We start from the raw sequence: 16,374 nt of genomic DNA, 5'->3' as shown, positions 1-16,374 counted from the left end.
TCAGGAAGAGTTTACATTCGTTTTCTTATCAGCAGAGGCAGGAGTACAATGACAGGTAACAGCTCTATACACAGAATCCACCAATCACAATAATCAATATTTCAACTTGCCTGTTCCTCCTCCCTTCACAATGACCTTTGCACACACTCATTAGATACTTCAACATAAAAGATAGGGTGAGGATCCAACCATTGTGGCTATGTACATGTGTTATTTCCTGAAACATTGGGAAGTTAAAGTCTAAAAAAGCTCTAGTGGCCATTGTGAAAATAGCAATTTGTTTTTTTCACATTGCGATATGTAAAAGAAAAAAAAAAACAGTGGCAAAAACTTTTAAAAAACAAATTTAGCACACAAAAAAATGATTTAAACATTAGGTTATTTTCTGAGGACACATTCCCTTTAATATTTAACATATTTTTCCCCCAATTAAATCAATATGAAGCTTATACAAAGAGTATTTGAAGCGTTTTTTTTTCATTTGGATTTTGGAGATATCAGTGTAACCCTAGCGACTGGACACTACTTTTTTTGTCTGCCTTGTCATAGGCATTAACTAGGCGTCCAGGAAAAGAACACAGGGTCTGTTTTTCTTTATTTATTTCTTTAAAAAAACATATAATTACTGTAAAAATACTTTGGATTACCTTGATTACAAAGCGGCCCAAAAAATCCTGGTAGGCAGTCACAATGGCCTGTGATGTGATGACATGGTCCATTCGCGTGAACACATTGGGGGCAGTTTTGGCTGCAACGATGTCCATAAAATCCAGGAGAGCAAACTGCAAACATTCAAGATGAAATATAACAAAACAAGGAAAACATTAGGTGACGTACCCAGGGATAAAAAATACTGCCTTACATATAGACAACACATAGGGCCTAATTCATTATTGCATCTGCACCTGTTTTTGTCAAGTTTTTAGTATTTGGCGACATATTCATTTTTCCATATATTCCTTTTTTGGAACCTATTTAATATGGGCTTGGCCGTTTTTTGATGTTCACATCATGGGCAGAATTTAGGGGTTTGAGATGTTTTTAAATGATGCATTCTTTGTAATTTTTCAAAAAGTCGCAAAATTTCTCTCAAATGTACTCCAGTCCCCCCTTTCCTGAAGTGATGCTATGTCCAACAGTTATTTTGATGCAGTTTATGCACAAATTGGTTTATGTTACTTCAAATTGCCCAATTTCTTCTTTGCTCTTGTAAATAGATACAATATTGCTTTCAATAATTTGTAAAAATTCTAGAGAACAAGCTGTGGCAGCTACAGTCCAATGATCAATGAGGTTCTGAGGTGGGGAATAATTGCACTCACAATCCTCTTGGGATGATTTTTTGCCTTACATAGTTTTCTAGGGCAGTTTTAGGCCACCCTATTTTTTTAATAACCTTTTTACTGTTTAAAAAGATCCTTTTCTGCAATAGAGGTATCAGTTGATGGCTGTGAGCTACCCGTTTTAAACATATCAGACACTTTTTGGCGCCAGGATAATTCTCTGGCTTTGAAATTCATTGTAATGACAAGGGTCAACTGTCTGTAGTTAAAAATTCTGAAAATCAACATCAATTCTTGGGTGCCCCCAGGAAGAAGCATCAGCGAAACGCGCGTCGGGGTGAGAGACAGCGTGCAGCTACCACCCATGTGTCAGCGCTGTTTTTTTTTAACCTACAGATGGTTTACTTGCGTTATTACAATGGATTTCAAAGCCACAGAATTATCCTGGACCCTAAGTGCCCGATAGTGATAAGTATGCTTTGTATTTTATTCCAAGCTGGCAAATGACTTGTCTTACACTGGGTAGATTCCAGTCCCCCTACTACTGCAAAATTATTTAAAAAAATAATATAATAAGAATTGAAAAAGCAGTGCATCAAAAAAGAAAAGCACGGCACAAATTCTAAAAAAAAATGAGAAAAATGGTTGGATACTTCAAGGTTGCCTTCTAGTATGTTATTAAGAGAACGGATGATACAGATGTTGTCAGCGCTTTTATGATGTATCTAAATGAAAACTGATAGAGGTTGTATTTGGCGTTGGAACAGAAAGATATACTAATGGGAGGTGGAGGGAAGTAAATCGTAAATATTTCTTTGCCTAAAAATAGAAAATACTGCTTTTAGTATTTCGAGTTTGACAATAGGTTTGGCTCACAGTGCTCACATAAGAAATATGTAACTTTCAATTTGTGTTATATGGATAGTGCCTTAAGTAGTATGGTATTTCTTTTTAGTGTTTGTGTTTTGTTAGGTTTTGGAAAATGGAAAATGTAATGCAGTGATTTTTTTTCAACAAAAATTATCTGATTTTAAAAAAAAATAAATAAAAAATAGTGTTCTAAACCTGTACTTTAACAACTTTATTGCTCTTGGCAGCCTTGGGCTTTCAGTCACAAAGGTGTGGCCGACGTGGCCTCCATCACCGCTCAGTGAATAATGAGTGGCGGCTGTAACCAAGCCCCTGCACTGACTGACAGCCATCTATGCAGTTCATCAGTTCAGAGTCGGCTGTCAGTGAGTGCAGGGGCTCGGTTACAGCCGCCGATCACTACGTTGACTGAAGCTGTACCGTCTGCGCCTCTATGACTGAAAGCCAGAGGCTGCCGGGAGGAATAAATTTCATTTCCTCCCGGTAGCCGGGCTCTCAGTGCAGAGAGCCACACATATACAACACTATTAACCTGCAGATTAACCCCACATTTGCAGGTTGATAGATTTTTTGGACATGGCAGGTTCCCTTTAAAAAAATGTAAATGAGACTGGTAGTAGATGGATCAGTGATTTAATACAAGTGACCATAGTGATAATACAAAGAAACAGTTACAGAAAAATGTTAAAAAACATATTGCTGTAGACAACACTTAGTATGATGGATATAACAGTGAAATGATGGTTAATGTAAGATGACGAGTAGATGTAGATTAAATGTAGCTGTAATATTTTGGTTCAATGATCTGAAAGACACCTAATTACTGTTTACATGGAAGAAACTACTGATCAACAGTGACATCTATTGGGATATGTGTTATTACGCACTCTGTCCATGTGTCATACCATTATTTCTGTGCATATTATACCACGGTACTGACATGTACATGAAAATATCACCTTAATAAAGCCACTAGAGCAGACCACCGGAGCTGAAGTAATAGGTAGTAGAACCTCAAGTCGGATAAAACATTGTTCCCGGGGTTATCTGCAGCATGATCAAGTAAGAATAAATAATGCCATGCCTGGTTTTATAGCCCCGCGATTCCTCCCATGGTGTGTAAAATGTAATGTACTCCCGATTTAAAGACTCATTTTATTATACGCCTTTGCGTTTATTTCCAACTGTTGCACAAATTGGGTAGGAATGTAGCACAGGGTGCATGACAGAAAGCTGCATTACACACTACTCTCCATGGCACGGGGAACAGGATGCTTTTTTTTTTTTATTAAAGTGCAGTATTGGTTTTATAGTATAGACGCATATTTACACATATCAGGCTGAAGTGATTCAATGCATTGATTTCCTACTTACGTGTTTGATCATGAGCCTTACTTGGGATGGTTATTATATGAGTGTCCACTGGGCTTGGTTTCTCCAAGTGGAGAAACTTTATGTGATTTATAGTGAATAAAAAAAAAAACATTTTCTAACTGCTCATGTTTTCTTACTTCTTTGGCATAAGGTTCCTCGAAATCCTGGAGCACACTCACAGCTCCCATCCTCGGGTGAGCACGAACCCCCGTTCTCGCAGTGACATGACATGGAGCAGTTGGGTCCCCAGCGGCCTTGAGCACACACATTGTCACAGTGTATGCCTGGAAATAGAAATAGATATTCAGATCACAGTATGCACCACAGATGAGGTTCTCAGTAGAAAATCAGGGACAATAAAGATTATATTACAGATATATACAGATTATATATTACAGATATATATTATACTGCATACACAAAAGTACTGGGACACCTGTACTTTATACCTACATCCCATTCCAAATCTATAACCATTACTATGGAGTAAGTTCCACCTTTGCACCTATAACAGCTTCCACTCTTTTGGGAAGGTTCTCTACAAGATTTTGGAGAGTGTCCATGGGACTTTTTGCCCCTTCATCCAGAAGAGCATTTGGTAAGTCAAACTTTGATATAGGTGGAAATGGCCTGGCTAGCAGTCTCTGTCCTAGGTCATCCTAAAGGTGTTTGATGGTGCTGAGGTCATGACTCTTCGCAGCCAGTCAGATTCTTCCACATTAAACTTATCCAACCATTCCTTCTTGGATCTTGCTCTGTGCAGTGGGGCACAGTTGTTCTGTGCCTTTCCTAAACTCTTCCAAGCCTGTTCATGCATTAGATTTCCCTTCATTGGAACTAAAGGGCCTAAGCTGACCCCAGAACTCCTCTCCTCTACCAAAACTTTACAGCCAGAATAATGTAGTCAGACAGGTAACGTTCTGGCAATTATCAAACTCTGATTTATCAGATAGAGGAGCAATGATTCATCACTCCAGAGAACATTTTCCAGTGCTTCAGAGTCTAGTGGTGGTGTGCTGTACACCACTCTATCTGACACTTGGCATTGTGCTTGGTGATATACAGTAAGACTTGCATGCCACAACTCAACCATTGAAACCCATACCATGAAGATTTCGGTGCACAGTTTTTGTCTTGATGTTAATGTCAGTGAAAGTTTGAAACGTTTGTGTCACTTACTACCTCAATCTCTGCCCCCTCATGATGTCTTGTTTCACAGTTAGAAGCAGCGAAGACTGGGACAGAAGCAAAGTGCTGGCGCTGCACTCACCTCTCCCACAGCTTCCTTCATAGTGGATCCAGGACATCTTCAGAGGGCGGCAACTCAAGAAACTGTAGTAAGGAACTTAAAAGCTGCCCCCTGATAACATCATGTTCCAGACAGAATGTAGAGGAGTGCAAAATGGATCTGATGCCCCGCTGCCAAATATTTCAGCAGGCGATGAGAAGACAATGAAGTATATTTAAAAGCGGTCTGAATTTGTCAACGTGTTTAGAAGCATATAACAGTTCTTCATCAGGACAAACCACTATATATAGTTGCATATAGTGTAAGAAGTGTTGTATACTTCAAATTGCGTAGACAAATAAAGACTGCTTTTAAATATACATTACTGTCCTCTCATCGCCTGGAGGAATATTTGGCAGTGCAGCATCAGATCCGTTTTTCCACTCACCTACAAACATCTATTAAGCAGAGAGGTGCTGCAGCAATAATGGTACCCAATGAGGACAAACCCGTCCAAGCTGACTTTTCAGTCGTTACCTATGACGTGTGCAATGAGAATAGTTAAGTGTTTTATGCTCATGACTGGATGGCCAAGCTTAAGTCATTCCCATCAGGACACATGCACATTTCCTCATTATAATTACTTCCATACATTTCATAACCTGTTTTGCTCTCGCCATACAGCTTTCAGATTTGGTCCTGACAACAAGAAGAGGAGCTCGAAATAAACAGGTTGTTAGCAGGACGGAACGGTACGACATTCCCCTCCAGTTTACCTGATTTCTCCCATCCTCTTCACTTCGCTCCCTCTCCCCACAATGTGTTGCAGCATTTGCTAGCTTTATCTCACAGGCCCACGCTCCTCTGCATAATGGGATAAACACAGGGGGAGAGACCTCAGGCAGAGAGTGGATTAACGTGTTACTCAGGAGATGCGCCCCCTCCTCATCTGAGCAGAACAGGTACCGCATTGTAATTACTGAGGCTTCAATCTGCTCGGCAGCTGAAAGTTTAAGGATTACTGCGAGTGAGTGAAAATCATTACACAGGCTCTGAGTCGTTTTCCTCACTTGCGCTACTTGCTGATTTTGTGCAAACCGTCCTGAGTTAATGCAAAAATATTGCAGACCCAGGGAATTTACCGAGAGCTCACAAAGTCTTCCACCCTTCACATGCTGAACGTGGCGGCAACCCAGACTGAAACATCACTCTACCTTCTGGAAACTCTGCTAAGCAATCAGCAATAACTAACACAGATCAATCACTATGATTGTATTGATACATGGATCAGTATCCCAAGATAATTGTATTGACCAACTAAAGGTTGGGGGGAGACTGGTGATTTAGCTTGTAACGACAGCCAACGCCATATGCCCTACATAGGCAGCTCCAATAAAGGCATCATTCCCACTTCCGAATACGTGCTGAAACAGGGACAATGCGCATATTGTTAAAGCATGGGGAAAAAAGGTGGGATTGTACTCACTTGTATTGGTTGTGACAGGTACAACTCCCCTAAAAGCGTGTTGATATCAGCTGCTGCTGCTCCGTGTGCAAGAGGTTTATCCTCAGCAAAATATTGGAGACAATAGAGCAATGTTCACGGATGGATTGCTGGGCTGCTGGATTTTGATAAATCTACACATATACAGGTGCTTCTCACAAAATTAGAATATCATCAAAAAGTTAATTTATTTCAATTATTCAACACAAAAATTGAAACTCATATAGTCATTATAAACAGAGGGATCTATTTCAAGTGTTTATTTTTGTTAATGTTGCTGATTATGGCTTACAGCCAATGAAATCCCAAAAGTCATTATCTCAGTAAATTAGAATAATTAACAAAAAACACCTGCAAAGGCTTCCAAAGCATTTAAAAAGGTCCCTTTGTCTGTTTCAATAGGCTCCACAATCATGGGGAAGACTGATGACTTGACAGATGTCTAGAACGCAGTCATTGACACACTTCACAAGGAGGGTAAGCCACAAGGAGTGGACTGCTGCTGGAGTCATTGTTTTAAGAGCCACCACACACAGACGTATCCAGAACATGTGCTACAAGTATCGCATTCCTTGTGTCAAGCCACTCATGACCAATAGACAACGCCAGAAGCGTCTTATCTGGGCCAAAGAGAAATAGAACTGGACTGCTGCTCTGTGGTCCAAGGTGTTGTTTTCAAATGGAAGTAAATTTTGCATTTCATTTGGAAATTAAGGTCCCAGAGTCTGGAGGAAGAGTGGAGAGGCAACAATCCAAGCTGCTTGAGGTCTAGTGTGAAGTTTCCACAATCAGTGATGGTTTGGGGAGCCATGTCATCTGCTGGTGTAGGTCCACTGTGTTTTATCAAGACCAAAGTCAGATCACCCTTCTACCGGGAAATTTTAGAGCACTTCTTGCTTCCCTCTGCTGACAAGCTTTTTGGAGATGGAAATTTCATTCTCCAGCAGGACTTGGCACCGGTTCACACGGCCAAAAGTACCAATACCTGGTTTACAAACAACAGTATCACTGTGCTTGATTGGCCAGCAAACTCACCTGACCTTAACCCCATAGAGAATCTATGGAGTATTGTCAAGAGGAAGATGAGAGACACCAGACCCAACAATGCAGACGAGCCGAAGGCTGCAATCAAAGCAACCTGGGCTTCCATAACACCTCAGCAGTGCCACAGGCTGATCACCTCCATGCCTCGCCGCATTGATGCAGTAATTGATGCAAAACGAGTCCCGACCAAGTATTAAGTGCATTTACTAAACATACATTTCAGTAGACCAACATTTCGGATTTTAAAATAATTTTTCAAACTGGTGTTAAAGTATTCTAATTTACTGACATCATGACTTTTGGGTTTTCATTGGCTGTAAGCCATAATCATCAACATTAACAGAAAAAAGCACTTCAAATAGATCACTGTGTTTGTAATGACTCCATATAATATATGAGTTTCACTTTTTGTATTGAAGAACTGAAGTAAATTAACTTTTTGATGATATTCTAATTTTGTGAGAAGCACCTGTAGTGCAAAAGTAGATGTGTAGTTAATTAGTTGATGTATTTCACAGCCACACAGGCTCCTTTCTGAAGACTAAACAACAAACTCAAGTAATAAACTACATATCCACTTTTGCACTACTACTATGTGTAAAGATTTATATAAATCTAGAAGCACAGCAATCCAGATGTGAACATTCCTCTATCGTCTCATTCAACGTACGTTTTGCATGTGTATAAAAAGCAGACCATTTTCATTCACCCAGCTAGGGTGAATACACGCGTTTTTTACCATCTGGCACACTGCAACATGTAAGTATTATATTAAGATCATATTTTGACAGCCTTATACATATGCACTCTCATTTGTATGCTCTGTAGAATACATTATACATTGCTATTTATTAGCAACTTGTTTCGGGAAGGTTTATTATTTAACTATATATTATTCTAAAGAACAAGTATTTATCCATGTTGTCATCCATTGGGTTACCCTGTTTTTAATTCCTGTTTTTATTGTGCATTAATTATTTCAATAAAAGTTATATTTAATGAGACGTACATGCACCGTTTGGTTCGTTTGTTGGTAGTCTATAGATGAGGTGCGTCTCTAGCTACGCCTGCATTAGGCTTGGAAACTGGTGAGGACATGGCTGCTGCTCCACCCACTGAACCTGACAAGGTCAGGCACGAAACTTGATAGTAGAGGCAGTTGAAAGGAGCAACGGTTTGGGTTCTGCCAAGTCTATAAAGGAAAGGTTTCCAGGAGATTGAAGAAAGGGGACAACCAAATGTGTCAGAAGAACTCCAAAAAGCGTTGTCAATAAAGACCCATTTCTTCAATCTCCTGGTCGTCTTTCAGTGGCCTATTCATTCATTCCCTTAAATGGGGGAGATTGGCCTGCAAATTGGACCAAGACAGGACATGTCTCAGTTTTTTGCGTGGACCCTTGATCTGCAAAATTAAGTGAAATTTAATATGGCTATGTGCTGTACACTAAAAAAAAAAACAGACAGAAGATGGATTACAAACTCTGATATGTGAATGAAGCCTAACCCATGAATAGGTAGGTGTCAAATTTGTTTGGCTTCATTTCCTTACCCTATGGGTGGTTAAAGTAGACTCCTCTCACCAGACATCACAAGTGTAGCAAACAATGGTGAACATCATGTTGCCCTTTTGTGGTAAAGATGGACAAACAAATGTAAGGCCCTCATTAAACATGAGGGTGAAGGGTGGAAGGCTCTTGTGAACTAGGAATTTATATTTTTGTTGGTGGTCCCCACTCCTCTATGTATGTATTGAGCATAGCTGGGAGCAGTCATTGTGCCAAGACCAAATTGCTGTTATTGCTAAAACTTTTCCGCCTGCCTGCAGGTTGAAGATTTCAAAGTTCTTTCACCCCTGTGAGGATTTTTGAGCACAGGCGGAAGTACTATTCCTTATCAGCTTTGTACAAATTAAGTCTTGTGAAAAAATGAAAGCGAACATTCTGGAGACTTATCTCTAGTCCCAGAGAGTGGCAACCAAAACTAGCGTCCAATCATGAAGGAGGATAATCCGGGGGTAGCCGTAATCCTGCAGTGCCTAGCCGTCTTATCTAGCCCTCGACAATTTTGCATATTCTTAAATTGCTGTCTCTGGATGACCTTGCTTGAACTGTATTATCTCTGTTTCTTCAGGCAGCCAAATATTATATTATACGTTCATATTACGATTTTTATTATATAGAGGGCAAAGTGCATTGTGTGCATTCCAAGAGAAAGTGCAGGTCTATTCTTTTCTAACCTTGGAGGAGTCTCACGTTACTTCCAAGCATCGTCTCCTTTGTTTTACAAACATTACAGTACACAAGGAATAATCACTGGCATAAAAGGCTATGTGCATTTCCTTAAAAATATTCTGTTTGGCGAACTTGAGTCTTGGAAAGGCAGGAGTGATGGAAACGAAGATTATGAAGACATTTAGAAGAAGAAAAGAGTCAGACAGACAGGTCTATCGCAAGATGCACAGACACATCCATCTAGTATAATTAGCTGCTATCTCCAATCCCCAGAGGCTCCCACTGACAGCTCCATTGTATAAAAGGTGTCAAAACTTTGCACTGAGGCAGTACTAGTTCATCAGCACAGTAAAGGAAGAAGCTGTTTCTTTAAGCCCATGGACCAAGCCTTGTGGGAGCTGGGATTATCTGTAGTCCTGCATTAATGGAGCTGAAGGGCAGGCAAGGCACAGCTTTGTGAGTGAGTGACAGGTCTGATGTGACCAAACTCTTACATCTGCTTGGCTCGGAGGAACCTTATCGACACTCGGAGCTGCATCACCAGTCCTTCTGTCACTGTGCTCACGCCTAGGTAGACCAGAAGAGTGACAAAGTCTTCACATACAACTACCTAACCTGCTTCATTCTCTGTCTGAACAATGGTGTAGCCGTGTCTATTCTATGAGCACAATTAGTCTATGTACTGCCAGAACGCGGTCAGACTGTTAGATAGAAAAACACAATCAGATACCAGGCAGGGAAAGAATCACTGCTAAGAATAGCTTTATATAAATAATGGCTTGTATGGTGGAGATAGAAGAAGCTTGAGCTAAACAGCAGCATTAGGGAAGGTAGGGAACAATTCTTCACGATAGACCAACCGATTCATTTATTAGGAGGAAATGTGAACGACAAAACAATTATTAGAGAGGTTGTTCTACCTTTTTTTTTTTTAACATGTATCTGTATATTTTAGTTTTGCTCATTATAATGGATCTGTTACCAGATGTCACATTTCAGCTATCTACATTATCTGATAGATCTCTTGGATCGTATTTTGAAAATCCAAGTCAGAACAACCATATAATGCCAATATTAAAATGAGCAGTTTCTGAGTCCAGCTATAGAATTAAATAGCTCATGAGTCTAAATATATTCAACCTCCTCCCGCAGCTTGAACTAAGCAGTGTGAGATCTCAGCAAGGAGAGACACTGAGGATAATAATCTTTATTATTTTTTTTTATAGCGCTAACATATTCTGCAGCGCTTTACAGTTTGCACACATTATCATCGCTGTCCCCGACGGGGCTCATAATCTTAATTCCCTATCAGTATGTCTTTGGAATGTGGGAGGAAACCGGAGAACCCAGAGGAAACCCATGCAAACACAGGGAGAACATACAAACTTCTAGCAGATTATGTCTTTGGTGGGACTTGAACCCAGGACTCCAGTGCTGCTAGGCTGCAGTGCTAACCACTGAGCCACCGGATCTGTGGTGGGCAGAGAGAAACTTTCATAACTGATTATACAGATTTTCTGACACGGAACTTCAAAGTGAGCACATTATCCATATCAAATCCAAGAGTTCTATTTAGTAATGAATGCTGTTTGTATTATAAAATCCAATGACACATCACATTTAAGACAAGATATCTGATTCTGAACTTTTTAAATTCTTCCTAGAATTCCTCTGCAGAGCATAAGGGACCCTCAATAATTGTCCATCAATTTATGATAAACCTTTCACCTACTGTGAGGAACATTCAGTAATTGAACTAAAATCTGTTGTTATAAAGGATACTCTTCAAACTGACCCCTGAACCCATCAGTTTGGAGTCTGTCATGACAGATCATCATGCAACTCCACTACTTTGAACAATCAGATTCATAACCATTATCCATCTTCATTGCTTGACAAGCAGATGTCCTCATTAGCCTCCATTAGTTATCACGGGGCTACACCATCGGTTTTGTTTCTATTTTGTTAAATTTTGAGCAGTGCTATGTATATAAAATGGTGAGCGGTGGCTCTTACTGAGCATGGACATTCATGACACGCCATAGCAACATATTGGTTTCTTTTTTACTACATGTCAGGCACAGTACCTATTATACAGTTATGTGAAAAGGTGTTTGCCATCTTCCTGATTTCCTATTCTTTTGCTTATTTGTTACACTTAAATGTTTCAGATCACCAAACATATTTAAATATTAGACAACGATAACACAACTAAATGCAAAATGCAGTTTTTCTATGAAGGTCTTTATTATTAAAGGAAAGAGAGATCCAAACCTACAGGGGCCCAGTGTTAAAAAGTGATTGCCCTCACTTAAAACATAAATTAACTGTGGTTTATCACATATTTGGGCAGCCGAGTTAAAATTCACTGCCACACCTGTTCTCAATCAAGAAATCACTTAAATAGGACCTGCCTGACAAAGTGAAACAGACCATGAGACCCTCAAAAGCTAGACCTCATACCGCGATACAAAGAAATTCAGAAACAAGTGAGAAACAAAGTAATTGAGATCTATCAGTCTGGAAAAGGCTATAAAGCCATTTCTAAAGCTTTGGGACTCCAGCAAACCACAGTAAGAGCAATTATCCACAAATGGCGAAAACATAAACCAGTGGTGAACCTTCCTAGGCGTGGCTGCCGACCAAAATTACTCCAAGAGAACAGGTACGACTCATCCAAGAGGTCACAAAAGACCCCACAACAACATCCAAAGAACTGCAGGAATCACTTGCCTCAGTTAAGGTCAGTGTTCATGACTGCACCATAAAAAAGAGACAGGGCAAAAATGGCAGAGTTTAAAGAAGAAAACCACTGCTGAGCAATATGAACATAAAGGCTCATCTCAGTTTTGCCAGAAAACATCTTAATGATCTCCTAGACTTTTGGGAGAATACTCTGTGGACTGCTGAGACAAAAGTTAAACTTTTTGGAAGTTGTATGTCCCATTACATCTGACGTGGAAGTAACACAGCATTTCGGAAAAGGAACATCATACCAAAAGTAAAATATGGTAGTGGTAGTGTGATGGTCTCAGGCAGTTTTGATGCTTCAGGACCTGGAAGACTTGCTGTGGTAAATGGAACCATAAATTCTGCTATCTACCAAAAAATCCTGAAGGAGAATGTCCGGCCTTCTGTTTGTGACCTCAAAATGAAGCTCAGTTGGTTTGTGCAGCAGGACAATGATCCAAAACACACTAGCAAGTCCTCCTTTAAATGGCTTAAGAAAAACAAAATTAAGACTTTGGAGAGGTCTAGTCAAAGTCCTGACTTTAATCCGATTGAGATGCTGTGGCATGACCTTAAAAAGGCGAGTCATGGACAGAAACCCATCAATGTGGCTGAATTACAACAATTCTTCAAATATGAGTGGGCCAAAATTCCTCGTTGTAAAAGACTCATTACCAGTTAATGCAAATACTTGACTGCAGTTGCTGCTAAGGGTGGCCCAACCAGTTATTAAGTTTAGGGGTCTATCACCTTTTCACACAGGGCCCTGTAGGATTGCATTTCTTTGTCCCTTAATAATAAAGACCATCATTTAAAAACTGCATTTTGTGTTTACATGTGTTATCTTTATCTAATATTTAAATTTGTTTTGTGAACTGTAACATTTTAGTGTGATAAACATGCGAAATAATAGGAAATCAGGAAGGGGCAAACACTTTTTCAGACAACTGTATATCTTTCATATAGGAACTCAGTTTTTGCCACTGAGAACCTGACACATTAAAAGGTTTCAGGCCTCTATGTTCCCACACGGACTGAAAGTAATAGCTCCTTCTCTATGAATTCATGAGACTTGAGCAGTTCAGGTGCCCGCTCCTCAGACTTCACCACCTCCCATCTTCATCATCCCCGAGGTCAGTAATCTCCCCGCGCACATGCCTTCTTGCCTCCGGCTTCCACACCAATCAGTACCAAGCAGACGGAGAGCTGTGTGTTTGTTAAGATGATAATATCTATTTAATTTACTGCACAACGCCGCTTAGCCCTCAGCTGTGCTTCAATATTATGAAGTCAAATACACAGCCACGTGGAGGCAAGCAGTCATACAAAATATACTGCAGTGCTCACTCCACGTCAGCAGCCAGACTGGCCACAAACCTTCTTAAAGGAGCAATAAACCTATAGATTAATTATATAAGTGAACTGATGTTCATCTTGCTCTCACTGTTTCAAGAATATGCAAGAAATCCTGCAGACTGATAAACATATAGTCTTGCTGACATCGTGCAGAGAACGACGCTTCGCTTCTGTGTTCTCTATGAGAAAGCCGCCGAATGTCATGTCAGCCGGAGGCTTATCTACAGGACAACCATGCGATCGGGAGTCCGAAATCAGACATGCGCGATCAACATCTCCCTTGACCATTAGTCGGCCGGCACCCCCACACATATTAGACCGTCTGCCAAACCCATCAGTACTGGTGGGTTCAGCCGACATTAGTCTAATATGTATGGGAGCCTTAATTTCCTGCTGATCTGTACAATTTTCTTCTGGGTAATGAATAAAACAGGCCGTACACTACAGATTATTGTTTGCGGAAGGATGATTCAGCCGATAGTTCAGCCGACAGCTATCTTGATCTGAGTGCTCTTCTATTCCCTATGATAAAGCCATTCCACACAGGTCAGGCAATGGCTAATCTCTGGGAGAGCAGTAGGAAATTGGACATGTCCGATCAACATCTTCACCAGTGATCAAGTGGCTAGGGTTCCCAAGGACATACGACTGTTGGTCGAACCCGACTATAACGTCTGGCTCAGCTGACATTAATATGGGGCCCTTAAGGAGTAGAATTTGTCAAGGGGCGAGGCTTAATATAGAGCAGAGGGGGGAGGCTCCTGCTGCAGCCAGGTGCAGGATAGTGAGATCAAGGAGTGGGGCATGGCTGAGCTATCGGGACACATAGGGTACATATCTTTATTTTTTTCTGTTTTAATTGTAATATGAAACAGACTGGAATCAGATGACATTAACATGGGAGCTATTTTTTGTGCATTTTCCCTGTTAACTGTTCCTGTGAAGGTGCGTTAGTCGTACAGTGCAATCTGTGGTCTATAAAAGGGTTGCGAATATCATTTACACACACAGTATGTATGCATATGTCTCTGGAGGTTCTTATAACTGGAGATACAGAAGATAAAGTATTGATCATGGAGGCAGACATTTTTCACTTCTTCTAAATAATTCCCTTTTTAATTTTAGTGCATTTTCTATGCCTAATGTTACTTGAAAGGTGCATTAAACAAAGTCTAAAGCGTATCAAAATGCGGCTATGAAAACACCTGCTAACATCATTCACATATCACGTGTTTCTGGATTCTTTAGAAGTCAGTTAAATGATCATTCCTTCCAACCTCCCCAATATACATGCATGTGTTCTCTATGGGAAGAGTGGAGCAAGCCGCTGCCAGAAATCTCTGGCGGACACTTATCTCCTATGAGAACAAAATCGAGCATTTAATATTTTTTTCTTCAACATCTGCCATCGGGGAGAGTCAGGACACCCCTATACACATTAGACGGCGGGCCGGTATCACCAAAGTCATAAAGGTAGTTATTTTTGATCCCTGGACATAGATTAAACAAAGTACAGTAAATAATACTGGTTCCACGTGACAGCTAGGCTATTGAAAGAGCACATACCTGTATACCCTGCCAGGCAGTGACAGTGGCCGGTGACAGGGTCACATCCGTCTGCATGACTGCAGTCACAATGTTCTATACAGTCCAGACCATACATCCCCTCCTATTCAAAAAGCAAAAAAGTCAGTAAAAGTAAATGAATGAATGACAGGACAATCTACATTGGAGTGCATGCACCTAATAAAAGATCTGATGCTTTACCGGACACGGCTGGTCACAGATTTCACCCATCCAGCCTGCGGCACACATGCAGCTGCCATCCACTGGACTGCAGGAGGCATCATTCAGACAGTGACACGTCTGATTGCAGTTTAGACCCCAAGTACCACTGGAACAGGGGATGGAACAGTCTGTTCCTTGCCAACCTGAATAAAGACATATAAAAAAGATGGATTCTCTAATTCTACCATACCAAATAAACATAACATAAAATAATTATCTTCTCTATAACAAAACAATACGTGTATTAAAATTATCCTAATATTTAAAGGGACAGTCCGCGAGTTTTCAAAAATGAGCTAAGGACAGGAAATGGTAGCATATAAAAGTAGGCATTACTTTCCAACTGCTGTATTGTGGTGGAGTGGCAGCACTTGGGTGGTGTAGGATTAAATAGGTAAGTAATACTTAATTTATATTCGTAGATAACCACCTTAACATAGGCTGTGTTCACAGTACCATCATGAATTACATTTATTATTAATGCATCTAAAATAAAATACATAGATTAGTATATGGGCAACACAACATCGCTGAGTACAGTCAAATAGGGTGGGAAAAAGAAAACCACCCGGATAAAAAATGTGCCCCCTGCAATTTTAGTATCTATCACATTGAACTTTTCGGGTGCATGTATTTTTCCCCAGGTGTGTACCCCTCCTATATGTCTGAGTCTTGTGATTTTCTGTTTTCTCTATATAAATATCTACATATTATATTTTATTATAGGTACATTAATAAACATGGTTTTATCTTGGCCATTTCTCTTAAACTTCTTTCTTGTGATAGTTGATGCCTTTCATGGTGCAGTGGTCTAGTATACATAGACACATGGTGTCAGGGTCTTCATTTATTACTAATTTATGGTGCTATTAAGGGACTCTGTCAGCAGGTTTTTGTAATTTAATCTAAGTGCAGCATAACATAGAGCAAGAGAGCCTGATTCTAGGGATGTGTCGCTTACTAGGC

General features: G+C 40.2%; 1 protein-coding gene across 15 annotated transcripts in view; it reads right to left on the bottom strand.

Annotated features, from left to right (window-relative positions):
- MEGF11 (multiple EGF like domains 11) overlaps positions 1-16,374 on the bottom strand; it is a 598,735-nt gene that overhangs the window by 96,457 nt on the left and 485,904 nt on the right. For all 15 annotated transcript variants that reach the window (XM_077263274.1, XM_077263279.1, XM_077263284.1 and 12 more), the window contains exons 12-15: positions 15,388-15,551; positions 15,187-15,289; positions 3,665-3,811; positions 648-782 (exon numbers count right to left, since the gene is read on the bottom strand). In XM_077263274.1, the coding sequence (XP_077119389.1) occupies positions 648-782; positions 3,665-3,811; positions 15,187-15,289; positions 15,388-15,551 (549 nt within the window). The remainder of the gene's footprint in view (positions 1-647; positions 783-3,664; positions 3,812-15,186; positions 15,290-15,387; positions 15,552-16,374) is intronic.

The sequence above is a fragment of the Ranitomeya variabilis genome, chromosome 5, assembly GCF_051348905.1.
Source record: "Ranitomeya variabilis isolate aRanVar5 chromosome 5, aRanVar5.hap1, whole genome shotgun sequence".
Classification (NCBI taxonomy): domain Eukaryota; kingdom Metazoa; phylum Chordata; class Amphibia; order Anura; family Dendrobatidae; genus Ranitomeya; species Ranitomeya variabilis.
Note: the sequence above shows the minus strand (reverse complement) of the source record. Positions and strands in the feature narration are given on the sequence as shown.